The sequence below is a fragment of the Trachypithecus francoisi genome, unplaced genomic scaffold (assembly GCF_009764315.1).
Source record: "Trachypithecus francoisi isolate TF-2019V2 unplaced genomic scaffold, Tfra_2.0 Lachesis_group14, whole genome shotgun sequence".
In the NCBI taxonomy this organism is placed as follows: Eukaryota; Metazoa; Chordata; class Mammalia; order Primates; family Cercopithecidae; genus Trachypithecus; species Trachypithecus francoisi.
The window spans coordinates 26,496,436-26,517,388 of NW_022681459.1; the positions used below are offsets into that span (position 1 = coordinate 26,496,436).

The following is a 20,953-nucleotide window of genomic DNA, read 5'->3' on the forward strand; positions in this document are numbered from 1 at the left end:
AAGTGTTTATTTTTCAATATAGAATTATATCATACAATACTAAAGATAAAAGGTCTTACAACTGATCCAACTTTTCAAAAATGGAAGCTTTTATAAGGAAAAAGTTCTTTGATTTATATGAAAATTCATGACTTGTTCAGTTTTAAAATTAATTTGGCCAATACTGCCATGACTTTAGTCTCTCTCTTTAGGAAATACTGATAAATTACATAGCTTTCCCTTCATTTTAGGATCACAGAAAATCCTCTACTGAAGAGCACATATGTAGGATCTGTGACTCTGAACACTAATTCAAAGTCCATCCCTCCTTGACCTACCAGCAAATGCACTAAGAAAAAAAAGTCTGCTCTCCTCTATAGGAGATAGCAGAACATAGGGTTTTAAGCAATCACACTGTGCCAGAAATTAGTTTCTTCATAACTCAGAGAAGAAAGGGAAGGCATCGTACTAAACCTCTACTGAGCCTCGGGTGCCCCAAACTAACAGGCATATTGCATTTTACATGAATGGATTCATTTCCACTATCATGACCAAAGAGCAGTTACAAGGCATCCTCTTGGAGTACCAGTACAAAACAAATAGAGAATATGCCCCTACCCTAGGGCAGCTTACTGAAGACTCTTCTAAGGTCTGGCCAGTTCTAAATCACTGCTCATCACAAAACAATGACATGGAGCTTGACACAAGTAAAGAAAACAAAGGAAAACAGGCTACTAATTAACTACCATATAACCAGCTAATTACAAAGTGAATAGGGACACAGAAGAGGAAGAATATAAACAGTTTCCTGATTAGTGCCACAGGGTGATGGCTAAGAGCACTAAGAAACAACTAAACCTAACAAACCAGTCTGGCACGGAACTAAGAGAGAAGGGTGTTCTTTCTCAGTTAAGCTTTATACTGGTGGTGCATCTAAGAGATAGCATCACATCAGCAATAGCTCGTAATAAAAAATAATCATGGGATGAATTTGATGTATACTCAGGATCAGAAGAACCAACATTCTTTGCCCATTAGCAGTTTAGCCACATGTACACATAGATTATATCACATACATATACTTAGTCTGAGTCATATATACCAAGCTAACAGAAAAAGAATAGCAATTTCAAACATTTTGCTAGCACATAACTTTGCAAAAAAATTAAATTAGTAAAAAAAGAACCATGCAATTTTACATTTTTGGTGCTTGTTTTCAAGCTGCTACCAAATTTAGAAAATCACTTCCCTTCATAACAAAGGGCTTTCAGAAGCTAAATATCAAATGAAATACTTCTAGCATTTAAAGAGTTTATTAGACACATACAGTTACATTCAATGAAGTTATGAGTGAGCTACAAAATGGAAAATTAAGAACTCACACTGATAAAACCTCAAACAACATCTCAGAATAAATTCAAGCTTTTTAGCTTAACATCTGTATCTTTATCAACTTTTTAATGCAGAAGGACCCATTAAACACTTATGTAATAAAATTCAATGTTCTATGCTAAACGCAGAGAATTTTATAGTCCACAGCATGATTTATAGTTACATTATCACCTTTCTTCCACAATGCTTACATTACTTCACAATTATAATCATTATTAGGCTATTAATACAAAGCAGAACACTTCTTCAAATTAAGGTACCTTTTGCTGTACGTAGCAAAGACTGCCTTCCTGCACCAAGTAAAGAAGTGACTCTTGAAATACTGGGCGGAATTTCTTTATCCAACATAGGACCGATGCGTTGGCAGATTTGCAACAGATGATCAGGAGCCACATGCTTATTGGACAAGACCTAGATGGAGAGCAAGTTTTAATGACAACAATTTAATAATATCAAAAACTATTAAATACTTAGGGATAAGTCTGGCAAAACGTGAAAAGCATACACTGAAAACTGTAAAACATGCTGAGAGAAATTAAAGATGACTTGAACAAGCAGTAAGCTGATCTACAGATTTGATCTACAGATTCAAACCTATAACACTCAAAACTTCAGTTTTTTTTTGTAGAAATTGACAATTTTGTTCTAAAATTTATATGCAAATGACCTGGCAAAGCACCTTTGAAAAAGAACAAAGGTTGCAGAGCTAACAAAACCTAATTTGAAGACTTGAAATCAAGACTTTACTCAAAATTGCACTAACGAGGCCGGGCACGGTGACTCACACCTGTAATCTCAGCACTTCGGAAGGCCAAGGCAGGTGGATCACTTGAGGTCAGGAGTTCGAGACCAGCCTGACCAACATGGTGAAACCCCATCTCTACTAAAAATACAAAATTAGCCAGGCATGGTGGTGCACGCCTGTATTCCCAGCTACTTGGGAGGCTGAGGCAGGAGAATCACTTGAACCCAGGAGGTGGAGGGTGCAGTGAGCCAGGATCATGCCATTGCACTCTAGCCTGGGCAACAACAATGAAACTCCGTCTCAAAAAAAAAAAAAAAAAAACATCAATTAGTATCTAAATCATGGATAAGTGGTCCTCAACAATACACTAGGCAGTAAAAAACATTAATTCTTTCAGTAAGTATTGACAGCCAACTACGTGCCAGGAACCAAAAGTAGATATACCTATGGATAACTATAGACAATTATATGTCTCTCATAATTTTAAATGAAAAATAATCATTTATTTACTCCAATGTAAAAGATAAAAGATATCGCTCTCATCTCTACAATGAGAACAAGCTGGATAAACTTTTAAAAATGTACAAACCCATCACAGCTGAAAAAACAAAGGAAAGTCTATATTAACTAATCCCAGAAAGTACAAGCTTTTCTGGGAACAGAAAAGGGACTCAGGACAGGCGCAGTGGCTCACGCTTGTAATCCCAACACTTTGGGAGGCCGAGGCAGGTGGATCACTGGAGGTCAAGAGTTCAAGACCAGCCTGGCAGAAATGGTGAAACTCCATCCCTACTAAAAAGAAAAAATACAAAAAGTATTTTTTCTGGGTGTGGTGGTGGGCGCCTGTAATCCCAGCTACTTAGCAGGCTGAAGTATGAAATCACTTGAACCTGAGAGGCAGAGGTTGCAGTGAGCCAAGATCATGCCATAGCACTCACAGCCTGGGCAACAAGAGTGAAACTCCATCTCAAAAATACATAAAGTTAAAGAAAAGGGACTCATAGCTGCTTTCATCCCTAGTAGAGAGGCAGGAAGAACTGACCTCAGACAAGAATAAGAAAAAACCACTCAAACTTCTAACAAACTTAATGACCACTTGTGGCCAGCATGACTGATCAGAATCCTAAGGAGCGTCAGCTACAGCGAGCCTGCACACCTACCACAATTTTTTCCCATAGGCCTTCACTAACTGCATAGGGCCCAAACACTAAAGCCAGGGCAGCCCCGGAAGAAACCTTACATTCCAAATGCACTGCAGAGGCCCTCCTAAGGCTAGAGATAGAACAACAGGGTGGAGAATGATGTCTTCTGACACGGAAAGCCTTGAGCAGGACCACAAAGCAGAGCGAACTCTGTGGCAACCTAAAAAGTTGGCAGTCAGGTACAAAGTAGAACAAGACCTCACAAAGTTTGGAAAGGTGGCAATTCCGATATAAAAAATAAGACACCTCAGGAATTTCACGAGGGCCAAATGTCAAACTCTGCTGGAAGGGAAAGTCTTGATGCCACCCTCAAAGCACGCAAAGCCAGTGATTAACTGAATTTAACAAAACTCAGAGATGATCAATTACAAATTAGACTGACCCTGTCTCAAACACTAACTGCTTGAGAAAAGAGCACATCTTTACCAGGGGTAAATACATTACTGCAGCCTCTACTCTTTTCACACAAAAAGTTACAGCATACCTCAAAAAATGATGAGATACACAACAAAGCTAGATATGTGTGTGATCCATGCTCAAGAGGGGAAATGGTCAATAGAAGCAGACCTAAAGATGGCCCAGATATTCAAAAATGCTTAGTTGTTATTTCTTCAAACTACTTCTCCCTTCTGTCCTTTCCACTTGGGACTTTAATTACACATTAAACTATTTGATATCATACCACTTATTCAAAAAGCTCAGAGAACCTAAGCAAAATAAATGCAAAGAAAACCACCTAGGTGCACATGTGAAAGGCAGCTTCTGACATGCCCTCTAATAGTGCCCAAAACTCTTGGTAGTCACAGACTTCTGAAATACCCTCCCCTCAGTTACTTCCAAATACAGTAACATCGAGAGGATACTACTTCTATGATTAGGTTACAACTGTGACTTCCCTCTTGCTAAGACTCTACTGCCTTGTCAGCTTTCATCTTTTGACAACTCAAGCTATCACAATGGAAAGACCAAAAGGGCGAGAAACTGAGGGTGGCCAATAGTCAGGTAGAAACTGAGGCCCTCAGTCAAACAACCCTCCAGGAACTGAATCCTGCCAAAACTACATGAGCTTGGAAGCCTATTCCTCCCACGTCAAGCCTTCAGCTAAAACCCCAGCTCTGCCAACAGTGACTGCACCTTCAGAGAAAAGGAGACAGGGAACCCACCTGAGCTGTGTCTGGACCGCTGACTTACAGAAACTGGCAGATAATAACAAATCAGTGTAGTTTTAAGCAGCTAAATGTTGGGGTAATCTGTTGTATAGCAATAGATCATGACTACAGGACAACATAGTAAAACTGCTGAAAATCAAAGACAAAAATCTCAAAAGCAACCAGACCAAAAAAACATTATTTTCAAAGGAGCAATAACAAGACTGCTAAATTTTCAACATTAAGGAAGGAATAAGGCAGTGAGACATCTTTAATGTGCTAAAAAAAAAAAAAAAGACTACGAGACGGGTGGATCACGAGGTCAGGAGATAGAGACCACCCTGGCTAACACGGTAAAACCCCGTCTCTACTAAAAAAAAAAAAAAAAAAAATACAAAAAAAACTAGCCGGGTGAGGTGGCGGGCGCCTGTAGTCCCAGTTACTCGGGAGGCTGAGGCAGGAGAATGGCGTAAACCCGGGAGGCGGAGTTTGCAGTGAGCTGAGATCTGGCCACTGCACTCCAGCCTGGGCGACAGAGCGAGACTCTGTCTCAAAAAAAAAAAAAAAAAACAAAAAAAAAACAAAGACTACGAACCAGAATTCCATAGCTACTGAAGTCAGTGTCAACAAACCTTGTGTTTTTTTTTTTTTTTTTTTTTAAGACAGTCTTGCTCCGTCGCCCAGGCTGGAGTGCAGTGGCCCCAATCCTGGATCACTGCAACTTCCACCTCCCAGGTTGAAGCACCTCCTGCCTCAGCCTCCCAAGTAGCTGGGATTACAAGCACACGCCACCACACCCAGCTAACTTTTGTATTTTTGTAGAGAAGTGGTTTCACCATGTTGGTTAGGCTGGTCTTGAACTCCTGACTCAGGTGATCCACCCACCTCGGCCTCCCAAAGTGCTGGGATTACAGGCGTGATCCACCAAGCCCAGCCAAACCTTCATTAAAAGAAATAACAGGCCGGGCGCGGTGGCTCAAGCCTGTAATCCCAGCACTTTGGGAGGCCGAGACGGGCGGATCACAAGGTCAGGAGATCGAGACCATCCTGGCTAATACGGTGAAACCCCGTCTCTACTAAAAAAATACAAAAAACTAGCCGGGCGACGAGGTGGGCGCCTGTAGTCCCAGCTACTCGGGAGGCTGAGACAGGAGAATGGCGTGAACCCGGGAGGCGGAGCTTGCAGTGAGCTGAGAGCTGGCCACTGCACTCCAGCCTGGGCGGCAGAGCCAGACTCCGTCTCAAAAAAAATAAAATAAAATAAAATAAATAACAAAATAAGTCCTGCAGACAGAATAAAAATTACCATAAATAGGTCCCACAGAACTGGAGGAAGAAATTAAAAATACCAGAAAAGATGTATAGGTAGGTAAGCAAGTGAATATTGACTTTAAAACAACACTAATAACATCCTGAAATTTTTATAATATATGAAGTAAGGCCAGGCTGAGAGCAGTGGCTCAGACTTGTAATTCCAGCTTTGGAAAGCCGAGGTGGGCGGATCACCTGAGGTCAGGAGTTCAAGACCAGCTCGCTACCATCATGAAACCCCCCCCCCCACCCACTAAAAATACAAAAATTAGCCAGGCATGGTGGCACATGCCTGTAATCCCAGCTACTTGGGAGGCTGAGGCACAAGAATCACTTGAATCTGGGAGGTGAAAGTTGCAGTGATCGGAGGTCACACCACTGCATTCGTGCCTAGGCGACAGAGTGAGATCCCTTCTTTAAAAAAAAAAAAAAAAATTAGTAAGGCCAGGCATGGCGGCTCATGCCTGTAATCCCAGCACTTTGGGAGGCCCAGACAGGCAGATCACTCGAGGCCAGGAGTTCAACATCAGCCTGGGCAACATGGCAAAACCTTATCTCTACTAAAAATACAGAAAATAGCTGGGTGTGGTGGCATGCTCCTGCAATTCCAGCTACTTGGGAGGCTGAGGCAGGAGAATCACTTGAATCCAGAAGACAAAGGTTGCAGTGAGCCGAGATCACACCACCACACTCCACCCTAAACAACAGAGTGAGACTCTGTCTCAAAAAAAATGATTACTAGGCCGGGCGCGGTGGCTCAAGCCTGTAATCCCAGCACTTTGGGAGGCCGAGACGGGCGGATCACAAGGTCAGGAGATCGAGACCATCCTGGCTAACACTGTGAAACCCCGTCTCTACTAAAAAATACAAAAAACTAGCCGGGCGAGGTGGCGGGCGCCTGTAGTCCCAGCTACTCGGGAGGCTGAGGCAGGAGAATGGCGGGAACCTGGGAGGCGGAGCTTGCAGTGAGCTGAGATCCGGCCACTGCACTTCAGCCTGGGTGACAGAGCGAGACTCCGTCTCAAAAAAAAAAAAACAAAAAATGATTACTAGCTCAAAAATGATTATAAGATGGTGACAACTAACAGTTATAACTTCATTTATTTGGGAAGTGGTAAAGGAACTAATTTAATGTATATTGGTAATGTATATTGAAACCTCTGGGGAAACCACCAAAAGAATAATAAAAGGACATATAACTAAAAAGAAATAAAGAGGGCTGGGCACGGTGGCTCACGCCTCTAATCCCAGCACTTTGGGAGGCCGAGGCGAGTGGATCATGAGGCAGGAGAATCACTTGAGCGCGGGAGGCAGAGGTTGCAGTAAGCCAAAATCACGCCACTGCACCCCAACCTGGGCAACAGAGCAAGACTCCATCTCAAAAAAAAAAAAAAAAAAAGTTATTTAAAGAAAGAAAGAGGCCTGGCGCGGTGGCTCAAGCCTGTAATCCCAGCACTTTGGGAGGCCGAGATGGGCGGATCACGAGGTCAGGAGATCGAGACCATCCTGGCTAACACAGTGAAAACCCGTCTCTACTAAAAATACAAAAAAACTAGCCGGGCGAGGTGGCGGGCGCCTGTAGTCCCAGCTACTCCGGAGGCTGAGGCGGGAGAATGGCATAAACCCGGGAGGCGGAGCTTGCAGTGAGCTGAGATCCGGCCACTGCACTCCAGCCCGGGCGACAGAGCAAGACTCCGTCTCAAAAAAAAATAAAGAAAGAAAGAAAGAAAGAAAGGAAGAGTTAGTCCAGGCAAGGTCCACTTTGGGAGGCTGAGGAGGGCAGATCACTTGCTCAGGAGTTCCAGACCAGCCTGGGCAACATGACAAAACCCTACCTCTACAAAAAAAATAGCCAGGTATGGAGGTGTGTGCCTGTGGTTCAAGCTACTCAGGAGACTAAGGTTGGAAGACGGCTTGACCCCAAGAGGCTGAGGCTGCAGTGAGTCGTGATCATGTCAGTGTATTTCAGTCTGGGTAACAGAGTGAGACCCTGTCTCAAAAATAAATAAATAAATAAATAAATAGAATACTTTTTACCTTTTCGAAATCTTGCTGTCATCTTAAAATAATGCTTGATTAATCAAAAAAAAAGTGAGAGAAGGAATAAAGAAATGAGATAACGAACAGGTAGACTTCAACTCAATTATGTTTAAGTAATTACGTTAAATACAAATGAGCAAGGTACAGTGGCTCACACCTATAATCCCTGCACTTTGGGAGGCCAAGGTGGGAGGACTGCCTGAGTCCAAGAGTTCAAGATGAGCCTAGGCCACATTCTCTCAGGAAGCTGAACCCAGGAAGTCAGAGCTGCAGTGTGCCATGATCATGCCACTACACTCCACCCTGGGCAACAAAGTGAGAACCTGTCTGGAAAACAAAACAAAAATACAAACGACCAAAACATCACTGCAAGAACGCACATAAAACTACAAGCTGGTTAGAGGAGACAAACTTTAAATGTGTGAACACAGAAAGGCTGAAAGGAAAAGGACAGAAAAAGATACACTGTGCCATCACTAATCCAAAGAAAGTAGGCGTGGCCATCTTAATGTAAGGCAAAGTAGATAGGAAGGCAAGAAGATTATGATGAATAAAGTATTTTCTAATATTTAATGTCAATTCAATAGGAAAACAAAAATCCTAAATTTGAATGTACCTAATAGCAGTTTCAAAAAGGACAAAAAGAGCGATAAATCCAGAATCATATTTGGAGTTCTTGTTTTTGTTTTTTTGTTTTGAGTTATTTTGCTCTGTCACCCAGGCTGGAGGACAGTGGTGCAATCTCCGCCCACTGTAACCTCCGCCTCCCAGGTTCGAGCAATTCTTCTGCCTCAGCCTCCCAAGTAGCTGGGACTACAGGCATGTACCACCATGCCTGGTTAATTTTTGTATTTTTAGTAGAGACGTGGTTTCACCAGGTTGGTCAGGCTGGTCTTGAACTCCTGACCTCAAGTGATCTGCCTGCCTTGGCCTCCCAAAGTGCTGGGATTAAAGGCGTGAGCCACCACATCCTGCTATAGTTGGAGATTTTAACAAATCTTTCTCGGGAATCAATACAGTAAGCTAGCAAAAATTCGTAAGGAGACACGTGATCCAAAAATACACGAATCACTCAACTTTTATCCCTCAGATACAAATAACTTGTTGTTGGGTGAGCCTATGGAAACTAGTAACTACTGTCTTTTAAGGCAGCACATTCAGCCAGGCACAGTAGTTCACACCTATAATCCCAGCACTTTGGGAGGCCAAGGTGGGTGGATCACCTGAGGTGAGGAGTTTGAGACACCAGCCTGACCAATATGGTGAAACCCAATCTCTACTAAAAATACAAAAATTAGGCCTGGTGCGGTGGCTCACGCCTGTCATCCCAGGACTTTGCGAGGCTGAGGTGGGTGGATCACAAGGTCAAGAGATCACGACCACACTGGCCAACATGGTGAAATCCCGTATCTACTAAAAATACAAAAATTAGCTGGGCGTGGTGGCATGCGCCTGTAGTCCCAGCTACTCAGGAGGCTGAGGCAGGAGAATCGCTTGAACCCAGGAGGCGGAGGCTGCAGTGAGCCAAGATTGTGCCACTGCACTACAGCCTGGCGACAGAGCAAGACTCCGTCTAAAAAAATAAAAAATAATTTTTTTTTAATACAAAAATTAGCTGGGCATAATCACATGCACCTGTAGGCCCAGCTACTCAGGAGGCTGAGACAGGAGAACTGCCCCAGGAGGCAGGGGTTGCAGTGAGCCCGGTGGCACCACTTCACTCCAGCCTGGGCGACAGCGCAAGACTCTGTCTAGAAAAGAAAAAAAAAAAAAAAAAAACCTTAATCTGGGTGTGGCTATGCACTCCTGTAGTCCCAGCTACTTGTGACACTGAGGCAGGAGGATCACCTGTGCCTCAGGAGTTTGAGGTTGCAGTGAGCCATTTGTTACTGTGCCACTGCAGTCCAGCCTGGGCAACAAGAGACCAGAACTCAAAAAAAAAAAAAAAAAAAGAATTGAGACTAGTTACCTTTAAATATCTTTTTTTTTTTTCTTTTGAGACGGAGTCTCATTCTGTCTCCAGGCTGGAGTGCAGTGGCACAATCTTGGCTCACTGCAGCCTCCACCTCCTGGGTTCAAGTGATTCTCCTGCCTAATCCCATTATTATTTAGTTTTCACAGTGGAACTCTAAAGACCCTTCATCCTAAGGGTAGCTAATTTCTTTCCTCTACGGACTCTGTATTGTGATTGACTACAGAGATCTATGTTTCTATAGGTATTTCATTTGTAACTTGGGGACACTTGATGATGGCAGTGTGACTGATCAGATACAGTCTAGCAATAAAGCAGTGCAGGCAGAGACTAGAAACTTGGGAGCTGGAGAAAGAGGCTCACACCTGTAAACCAAGGTTTTATAAAATTTTTTTCCACAGATGAGGTATTGCTTATGTTGCCCAGGCTGCTCTCAAACCCCTGGCACCAAGTGATCCTCCCACCTCAGACCCTCAAGTCTCTGTATAGACTTAGTCACCCCACTTGGCTTCAATTCTTATATGAAGCAAAAGTAGGCCTGGCAAGGTGACTCATGCTTGTAATCCCAGCACTTTGGGAGGTCAAGGCAGGTGATCACTGAAAGTCAGGAGTTCAAGACTAGCTGGGCCAACATGGTGAAACCCCGTCTCTACTAAAAATACAGAAAGTAGCCAGGCATAGAGGTACATGTCTGTAATCCCAGCTACTCAGGAGGCTGAGGCAGGAGAACTGCATGAACCTGGGAGGTAGAGGTTGCAGTGAGCCAAGATCATACCACTGCACTCCAGCTTGGGCAACAGAGTGACACCCTGTCTCAAGAAAAAAAAAAAAAAGAAGCAAAAGTACCAAAAATACTCTTGCCCCCAAATACAGGTTGGAATAACAGCATGGTCACAAGTTTAAGATAAACTGTGGCTTTATAAACACTAGTACTAGAATCATCTAAAAAGCTTTTAAAAATACTATGTCCAGTCCCACCACAAAAATTCTGATTTAACTGGTTTGGGGCATACTCTGGGCAACCAGATTTTATAAAGCTCCCCAGATGATTCTAATCCGAAGATGAAAACCACTGAGAAAAAGGAACAAGTTAACATCATGAGGAACAATGAGACAAATACAGAAAATACAGAATGTAAAACATTCTACAGGATAAATGATTCGGTCTCCAGTAAATCAATGACACAGAAACAAGACTATTAAAGATAAGAAGAGATTGAAGATAATCAGGGCAGGGGCCGGGTGCAGTGAATCACGCCTATAATCCCAGCACTTTGGGAGGCTGAGGTGGGCAGGTCACAAGGTCAGGAGATCGAGACCATCCTGGCCCACACGGTGAAACCCCCCGTCTCTACTAAAAATACAAAACTTAGCTGGGTGTGGTGGTGCGTGCCTATAGTCCCAGCTACTTGGGAGGCTGAGGCAGGAGAATCGTTTGAATCCGGGAGGCGGAGGTTGCAGTGAGTTAAGATCACACCACTGCACGCCAGCCTGGCAATAAAGTGAGACTCCATCTCAAAAAACAAAACAAAAATCAGGGCAGGTGTGGTGGCTCACACCTGTAATTCCAACTTTGGCAGGAGCATTTGAGACCAGCCTGGACAACATAGTGAGTCCTCTTCTCTAGGAAAAAATTAAAAAAAAAAAAAAACTTAGCCAGGTGTGGTGGCACATGCCTGTGGTCCCAGCTACTCAGGAGGCAGTGGGCTGAGGTGGGAAGATTGCTTGAGCCTGGGAATGGAGGTTTCAGTGAGCTGTGATCATACCACTGCACCCCAACCCAGGTAACAGACTGAGACCCAGTGTGGGGCGGGGAGAGAAATCAATCAATGCATGTATGGACCTTGTCTGAAGACCAAATCAAACTAATTGTAAAAAGACACCTAGGGAACAAAAAGAAAATCTGGATATGGACTCTGTGATATTGGCACTTGATGGTATAATAAGGAGTCCTTATTTTTTAGAGATGAACTCCCACAAATTTAGAGATGAAATGTAATGTCTGGAATTTGCCTTAAAGCATTTCAACACATTAACCAATGAAATGAACGGCTTTCTGGAATTTGCTTAAAAACAAGGGAGCAGGCAATATGCAACATTCTCTCATAATCACTGAAGTCGGAAAACAGGCACCTAATGGGTGGGTCATTATTCTATTGCTTTTGTTTGAAGATTTCCATTGATAGTTTATTAAAACATATGTATACCTCAAACAGAAACCAAAGTAAATATAGCAAGTTAGTAATGTTCAAAATTCAAATTTGTTGGCCAGGCGCAGTGGCTCACGCCTGTAATGCCAGCACTTTGGGACGCAGAGGCTGGCAAACCACCTGAAATCAGGAGTTCAAGACCAGCCTGGCGACATGGTGAAACCCCTTCTCTACTAAAAATACAAAAATTAGCCAGGTGCCTGTAATCCCAGCTACTCAGGAGGCTGAGGCAGAAGGATCACTTGAACCCAGAAGGCAGAGGTTACAGTGAGCCAAGGTTGCTCCTCAAACCAGACTGTCTCAAAAAAAATAATAATAATTCAAATTTGTTGCTGATATAGAGGGGTGCATTATATTATTCTCATTTGTGTACATTTGAAATAACTTTTTTTGTTGTTGCTTTTGTTTTCAGACAGGGTCTGGCTCACCTAGGCTCGAGCACAGTGGCTTGAACAGAGCTCACTGCATCCTTGACCTCACTTCAGGCAGGTCTGGAACTCCTGGCCTCAAGCGTCCCACCAAAGTGCTGGAATTACAGGTGCAAGCACCACAGCTGGCCTGGAATACTTCTTAATAAGATATTTCTAAAAGACTTTGCAAGTTTAGAAGGTATACACATACCATTAACAAAAGAATAATTCTCTACACAGGAGGTTCATCATCATTCGGTCCTGGGGGACTGGAGGGCAGAGAGGAAGGTAAAAAGAAAGGATACCCACCAGACAGACCAAATCAGGGAGGCAGTAAGAGATGCCATATGTCACAGCCAAATCACAGCCATATGATCACAGAATTTAAATGACTTTAAACAATAGTAAGTAGGGTTTTAAGCAATTCTAGCATCAAAAGCCAAAAATCTTCTATAAATTTTTTAGGGTTTTTTTTTTTTTTGGCTTTTTTTAAGAAACTAGGCCTTGCTCCATCTCCCAGGCTGGAGTGCAGTGGCAGGAGGAGTTCAATGCAGCCTCAAACTCGCGGAGTCAAGCGATCCTTCCGCCTCAGCCTCCGAAATAGCTGGGACGCACTGGCACGCACCACCACATCCGCCTAATTTTTGTTACTTATTTTTTGTGGAGACAGAGTTGGTCTGGAACTCCTGGCCTCAAGTGCTCCTCCCACCTCAGCCTCCTAATGTGCTGGGATTGCAGCTATGAGCCACTGCACCCGGCCCCTATAAATGTATTTTAAAAGTAACTTTTCAGTAGTTACAGCACTACATTTGTTTCAAGTTATTTTCTCTCAGGTAGCACGACTACAGCATCATAACCAACAGCCCTTTTCCGCTTCACCGATAAGGCTATATTATCCGTGGAGAAAACTAAAAGAGGGCGTCCTTCAAATGTTTCCTCAACGTTTACAAAAAAATGATCTCAAAATGTCTAACTCAAGAAAACAAATTGCCATCATCAGAATTTTTATAACTCATTCTCTTGAAAACATCCACTTTTAAGTGTTGACTTCAAAATCTAAGAAGGCAAATATTAAAATTACTGGCTACTTGCACCAGGCTTCAAGTTTTAACTGCTCACGGAAATAACATATCCTCTGGTTTCTTTTATTGTCTCTAATTCAAAACCGGTAATCTTCTAAAACTGTTTCTTCTTCTTTTCACTTGCTACCATACTCTACCGCTTAAGGGTTACAGGTCTTCAAACTGTGGTAAAAGATCACTCAGAAGCTCTTTTCCCTCTCACTTGTTTTCCTTATACAAGATGCTGAACATGGCCTGGCAATCAACGAATTTCCTTTGTCCTAATAACGAAATGGCAAAAATACATTCCTGAAAAATGCCTCCAGTAAAAACAAACGAATCCCTGCAACTGCTGTTAACTACAGATAAAAGCAAGTTATATACAGAAATTAACCAGGTTCACAAAAGAAATGAGACTGTAATGCACGATTAACCGAGCTCAAAAAAAATGTGTCTATTTAAAGCACTTTATTATCTACAGCAAGATCAATGTGAAACTCATCAGTCAACTTTCTACGGCGTTCAACAAATGTTGTACAGGAGAAAAGAGCACAAGTATTACAGTAGCATATTCACACAGCTGCAAGATTTTTATGACGCTGCTGCGGCCAAAACAAAAAATAAAAAGCTGAACACAAGAACATTTCTCCACCTTCAGAGACCAGTGATTCTATTCCTAAGGAACAAGTGGGGGACAGACCCGGGCGGGGCAAGACAGGAGAGGCCAATCACAGCGCGAGTTACAAGCGCGGTGGAGGTGGGGGGAGCGGATGAAACCGCTCCGTTGAATGGCTGGCTGCGCACGCCACACCCCGCAGAGGCGGCCGCACCTGGAGCCCCACCCCTGCCGCAGGACCTCCGCGAGTCGCCCCCACCGCTCCGCCCCGCGCCGCCCCCCATGACTGTTTCCTGCCAAAACAAACCTGGCCGCCTCAAAAACAAAACAAAATATTCAGCGGGGAAGGCAGCTGTCCTGGGGCCGCCCTCCAGTGCGGTTCACACTTTGCACCCCACAGGCCGGGGTCCCCGCGAGGGGAAGGGGCAGGGGCGGGGGCGGTGCACGGAGAACCCGGGGAGCAAACGTGCCCAATGCTCACCAACTCCTCGTAGCTCCTGTTGTGCTCGTTGCCCTCCCAGTCCAACCTCTTCGGCAACAACTGGAAAGACACGAAATGCACACGAGTGACCACCGCTCCGGCGCGGGGCGGGCGGGGGGCGCGGGCGAGCATCCCTCAGGGCAAGGTCGGGAGGAGGGACGCGAGGGAGCGCGGGGACGGGCGCGCGGGGACGGGCGGGCACAGACCTGGTACTGCTCCAGCTCCTGCACCAGCACCTGCGGCCGAGAGACGCGCGGTCAGGGGTGGGGCCGGGCCCGGGGCGCGTCCCCTTCACCCCCGCCCTCCACCCGCGACCCCCGGCGGCGGGGACACCGGGGACGCCAAGTCCGCAGCCGCCCGCGGGCCCGCACTCACCTGGGCCGCTCTCCGACATGGGCCCGCCGATAAGTACCGGGCGATGAGGAAGTACAGCTCTGCGGGAAGACAGGGAGTTGGGTCAAGCCGGGCAGGGAGGGGACGGGGACCAGGACAGGGACGGGACCGGGGCCGGGGGAGCCAGGGAAGCCGAAGCAGCTGGGAGCGCCAGGACGGGGGTGGCACGGCCTCGCGTCTTACCCGACTCGATAAGAGGCACCGGGCGTCGGGCGGACGAGGGCTCCGCCATGGCCGGACACGGGGCAGGAGGCGGGAGCGAGCGAGCGAGCGGAGCGTGTAGGCCGCGCCGAGGCCTGACCGGGCTGGCGTCCCCTCTCCTCAGGCGCGCGCCGCCGCCGCTGCTGCCGCCGCCATGCCGTGCGCGCCGCCTGGTCCGACGCCTCCGCGGGGGAGGAAGTAGTACCTCACAGGAGACGGAAAGTAGTCCCTCCGTGGGGGGCGGGGGCCTCGGCGCCAAGGGAGGACTGGAGCTCGCGTCCCGCCCGGGAAGGCAAGCCTCGTTCCGCTGTCTGTCTCGGGGGACTCGATGAGGAGAAAGTGACGCGGGGGCAAAGACCTGGGCGCCCAGGGTAGCGGCCGCGAGTGGGGGAGGGGAGGGCGCGTGGCCCGGATCCCTGCGCGTGATGAGGCGGCCCCCTAGGCTTTGTGAGGCGGCCGCGCGACGCCGGGCGGTCCAGCAGCGTGCGGGTGCCGGGGGCGGAAGCGCGGCCGCAGGAGGGGGCGAGTCACCGCCGCCCCCCGCGGGACCTGGGTCCTCTATGCGGGACCGCAAGGGCCGGGAGCCGCGGGTTCGGCAGGGTCGCCCGCTCCGGGTCGCTCGGAAGGGTGATTTCACGAACCAGTCGTCTGGGGCCAGCGCGTTTTGCCCCCCACGATAGACCCCTCGCTTCGAGGACGCGAAAGCTTTGAAAGTGAGGATTGGCTCGCCGCGCCTCTCGCAGAGGGGAACGCCGCCCGGACCCGCGCTCCTGGGGCGGGGGCGTCGGCTACCGGCGTTGCCGGAGCGTCTGCGGCGCTGAAGGCCGCCGAGACCCAGCCGCAGCCCCCAGAAGCCAGCAGCCCGGTAGAAAATGACATAAAATGCAGCGCTTCGCCGAGGCGGTGCGAGTCGGGGGAGCAGCGCGCAGCTGCGGCTGACAGCTTGGCCGGATCCGTCCAAGCATGGACAGGAAAACGGGATTGCGGGGAGAAGGCGGTGCAGACGGGCCGCAGACCCTCCCTGAGAAGAGAAGCCGGAAACTCGGGAGCCATGTGTAGTTAGAATCCTCTTGGAAGACTAGTAGGATGTGAGGTTGGAGAGGTGGACGAGGACCAGAGAATTCCCTTGTCTTGCCAGGCTTCTGACCTAACTGTATGAGTTTCCTTAGTGCATCCAGCCTGCCCTGCTCTGACCCCTAAAGTACAGCGGTAACCCTAAATGGTGTCCCTGCCTTCCTGGAGTGCGCCTTAACGTTCTGATTCTTACTCATGGCAATAACCCACACACCACATAGAGATTAGATGTGGTTCAGGTCAGACTCTAGGGCAGGACTCACTGCCTGCACCTTGTCTTGGCTCCACCAGCTTGACCTCGAGCAAGTCACAACCTGTGGGTCTCAGTTTTCCTTACCAGTAAACCGTAGATAATTCCTCACTAGTAAACAGACAATATTTGTGCCTGCCTCACAAAGTTGTGAGGATTTAATGAATTAATGTGTTTCTGGCATACAGTAAGCACCGTGTACAAGTTGGCTTTTATTTTTTTATTTTCTTGAGACAGGGTCTTGCTCTGTCGCCCAGGCTGGAGTGCAGTGACACGATCTCACCTCACTGCAACCTCTGCCTCCCGGGTTCTAGCGATGCTCATGCCTCGGCTTCCCGAGTAGCTGGAATTGCAGGCACGTGCCACCACGTCCGGCTAATTTTTATGTTTTTAGTAGAGATGGGGGGGGTTTCACCGTGTTGGCCAGCCTGGTCTTGAACTCCTGGCCTCAGGTTATCCACCCGCCTTGGCCTGCCGAAGTGCTGGGGATTACAGGCGTGAGCCAACGCGCCTGGCCAAAAGCTTTTATGTGTATTTATAAATAGATACAGATATCTGTGAGGCTGTCCAGGCATGGTGGCACACGCCTGTAATCCCAGCACTTTGGGAGGCCAAGGCGGGCGGATCATGAGGTCAGGAAATCAAGACCATCCTGGCCAACATGGTGAAACCCCGTCTCTACTAAAAATACAAAAAGTTAGCTAGGTGCAGCAGTGCGCACCTGTAGTCCAAGCTGCTTGAGAGGCTGACGCAGAAGAATTACTTGAACCCCGGAGGCGGAGGCTGCAGTGAGCCCAGATCGTGCCACTGCACTCCAGCCTGGGCAACAGAGCGAGACTCTGTCTCCAAAAAAAATATATCAGTGAGGTAACAATCTAAACATGTTTGAGCTAGTGCGTCAGTAAGTTAACTCCTTACATCTGTTAATTCAGCAAGCACTAACAAGTGATGGTGATTTAAAAAAAATCGGGGGAGTGAGCCACAGCTTTGCCATCAAAGACTTCAGCGTCTCTTAGGGGAAACAGATGTAAGCAAATAATGACACGATTTAGGGCAGAAATAGGAGGATCAACTTGCCTCTGCGTGGCGGAAATGTTAGGGAAGTTCGGGTTATCCAGGCTACGATGTGTGTAAAAGGATTTCAGACATAGAAACAACAGAAGGCCAAGACGTGAATGTAATTTCTAGTTTAAGGAATCCGAAGTTTAGTGTGACTACTTGGGGTGACTTTGGAGAGGATGGGACCATGATGTCAGAAGCTGAAATTGGTAGCAGTTGAAGGATTCTAAGCCAGGAAGGAATCATTTTCTATTTTAGGATGGATTTGAGAAAGTTAAGACCAAGAGGCACTTAACAGACCCCTGAAATAGAAAAGATATATGAGGGCATTGGTTATAAGGATAGTGAAGAGACAAGTTCAGAAATATGTAGGACATTAAGTCTGCAAGATGAAGTTGGGATGAAATAAAAAAGAATCACAAAAATCTCATTTGGGGCTTGCCAAGGTTGTGCCAACAAGGTAGGGCATACAGGCTGGTAGCTAGATTGTTAACTTGAGGAACTGCTTGCAACAACTTGATTATTCGAAGTTACAGTGCATAGATGACTATGGTACAGTGTGATCTGATGCTGCAAGATTACCAATGTTACCAAATGACAAAGACATCAGGGGAGAATGTAAACTTTGAATGATTGACCAAGGAGTTGTGCATTTCATTTGTAACAAGGGCATAAGATAAAAACCCCCAAAACATATCAACAAGAATTGATATTCCAAGCTCTGGTCATTGTCTGAAATTATAGTTCTGGTGGCTGGCAGCATGGTAACCATTACAGGAGATCAGAAATGATGACACGAGCCCAGACACAGTGGCTCACACCTGCAATCCCAGCGCTTTGGGAGGCCAAGGCCAGAGGATTGCTTAAGCCCAGGAGTTCGAGACCAGCCTGAGCAACATAGGGAGACCCCATCTCTACAAAAAATAAAAAAATAAAAAATAGCCAGGCATGGTAGGTGTGTAGCTGTAGCCCCAGCTACTTAGGAGGCTGAGGCAAGAGAATGGCTAGAGCCTGGGAGATCGAGGCTGCAGTGACCCATGACCACAGCACTGTTCTCCAGCCTAGGCAGCAGAGCAAGACCCTGTCTCGAAAAAAAAAAAAAAAACATGATGACATGAGTTTTCCTTTGCAAGCGCCCTGGGAGTCCTTTTACGACTTACTGTCACGTTCATGACAAATATTCTTTCTAGATTTTGAATAGGAAAAAAGATTTCTAACGAGAGGGAGCATATCTTCCCCATTCAACTCCCAGATGTCAAAAGACTCAGATATAACTCACATGTGCCTACCAGGAGGAGGAAAAGGAAATACGCTGTCCAGTAGCAACTCCTTAGTGGGTACCCGCCAGAAGTGGTCTCCAAACAAGGCAAGAATCAGTGTATTCCTCACACAATTCAATCCAAGCCATTCCTTACGTACACACTGAGGTTTGCTTTTGGGTAAATGGAAATAACTTGAGTTTCACCACAAGAAAGCTATATGGTAAGTAAATGTTGGAAAATCTTAACGGCAGGTGACATTAAGCTATAGGGTTGCATTTTCAAGGGAACCAATGTCTTAGCCAGTGACAAGCAACTCCTGGCTGGATAAACAGCTCTCAGATGTTGTTGATAGGCTCACTGCACATGGAGAAAGCTGAGGCGTGGAGGGATTTGAATATGGCCCAAGAGCATATATCTGGTAAGTAGTGGCTGGACTGCAATCCCAAGTAGACAGTATTACCTTAGACTGAAACACAAACACTGCAAAGTCCTTTCTCCCTTGGCCACGTTTCACGAAAGAGGAAAATGGGACCTGAAAAGTAGGAGACTTACACAAGATTGCACAGCTAGTGCATCAGAGAGCTGACATTTGAAAACCCACATATGTGTAATCTCATTTACCACAGGCAACTCTTAGATTGTGTTATCCCCATTTTAAGAATGAGGAAACTAGGCCGGTTGTAGTGGCTCTCATCTGTACTATCGGCACTTTGGAAGACCAAGACAGGAGGATCGCTTGAGCCCAGGAGTTCAAGGCTGGTCTTGAACGTAGTGAGACCCTCTCTCCACAAAAAATGAAAAAATTACCCCATGCATGGTGTTGGGTGCCTGCAGTTAGAGCTATTGGGGTGACTGAGGCAGGAGATCACTTGGGCCCAGGAGTTCGAGGCTGTCACGAGCTATGGTGGTAGCACTGCACTCCAGCCTGGCGACAGAGCAAGACCCTGTCTCAAAAAGGAATGAGGAACTAAGGCTAATAAAGTTTTAAGAATTTGCTTAAGCATGGAAAGCTTTTTTTTTTTTTAATCTGCGAATGAGAGGAAAATAAAATTCAGTAAGACCTTCCAAGTCACCACTTAGGAAGCCCAACAGCGCTAAATGTGAATGCATATCTAGAAAATGGTGACCAAACAAGTCTGATTCCAACAATTCGCATAAGAGAGTGGTCAAAATGGAATGAATTAGTAGATTAGAGTTCATTTCAAAAGACTCTGAAAAATGATATAAGGAAATCTGTGGGCAATGGAAATCAGGCAAAACAACTCAGATACATAATCCAAAGACTAATACTAGTTTTAATGCAAATTTATGTTAACTGAATTTAGGTTCATTCAGGAGGCTATCCTGATGTTGATGTACACACAACATAAGCATATCTCTGAGGGGCAGGAAGTAGATGATGTTGGACCTCCAGAACACTATACCACAAACTGGATCAGCACCTGGAGGTGAAATTAAATGCACACAAAAGCCTGGATCACTTCGTTCATTCAACAAAATATGTGTTGAAAGTCTTCCCTGGCTCCTGGGCTTTTTTTCAGTTTTTTCCTCTTCAGAGATAGTATGTCATTCTGTCACACAGGCAGGAGTGCAGTGGTGCAGTCATAGCTCACTGCAGCCTCAAAGTCCTGAGCTCAAGCAATCCTCCTGCTGAGTGCTTGAAACTACAGATGTGTACCACCATGCCTGGCTAATTTTTTTTTTTAATTTTTTGTAGAGATGAGGGTCTTGCTCTGTTGCCCAGGCTAGTCTCAAACTCCTGGCCTCAAGTGATCCTCCCGCGTTGATCTTCCTGGGCTTCTGTTAGATAAATTCCCTAGGAAGAGGAGAGTTAGATTGATTGATTGATTGATTGATTTTTTTAAAGACAGGGTCTCACTGCATTGCCTGGCCTCAAATGACCCTCCTGTCTTGGCCTCCCAAAGTGCTGGGATTACAGGCGTGAGCCACCACACCCAGACTTTGATCAATTTTGTGAGGACTTTCAAAGTAAAAATGAAGAAGGTATCTGATCTTTTGATAAGCCCTTAGTCACTAGTAGATATTATATTGCATTTAATTCCTGAGGCCCTTCCTTCACCTACTAGTGGTGTCATCTTTCCCACAGGACCTTTTCTTCCCTTTAAATCTAACCCAACCAGCTGTCC

General features: G+C 46.1%; 2 protein-coding genes across 3 annotated transcripts in view; both read right to left on the bottom strand.

The window, feature by feature from the left end:
• Positions 1–16,122, bottom strand: part of BRWD1 (bromodomain and WD repeat domain containing 1) — a 132,920-nt gene extending 116,798 nt beyond the window's left edge. Inside the window, exons 1-5 of one of the 2 annotated variants that reach the window (XM_033232486.1) lie at positions 15,144–16,122; positions 14,943–15,001; positions 14,774–14,803; positions 14,568–14,627; positions 1,632–1,782 (exon numbers count right to left, since the gene is read on the bottom strand). In XM_033232486.1, the coding sequence (XP_033088377.1) occupies positions 1,632–1,782; positions 14,568–14,627; positions 14,774–14,803; positions 14,943–15,001; positions 15,144–15,192 (349 nt within the window). In that variant the 5' untranslated portion in view covers positions 15,193–16,122. Of the gene's footprint in view, positions 1–1,631; positions 1,783–12,427; positions 12,872–14,567; positions 14,628–14,773; positions 14,804–14,942; positions 15,002–15,143 lie in introns of those variants that run through there. The other variant, XM_033232488.1, reaches the window with a different exon arrangement.
• LOC117095791 (putative uncharacterized protein encoded by BRWD1-AS2) lies at positions 15,689–16,689 on the bottom strand. Its single transcript, XM_033232492.1, is given in 1 exon segment — positions 15,689–16,689. A coding segment is annotated over 1 exon segment (438 nt). The 5' UTR covers positions 16,127–16,689.
• Positions 16,690–20,953: the final 4,264 nt, after the last annotated feature.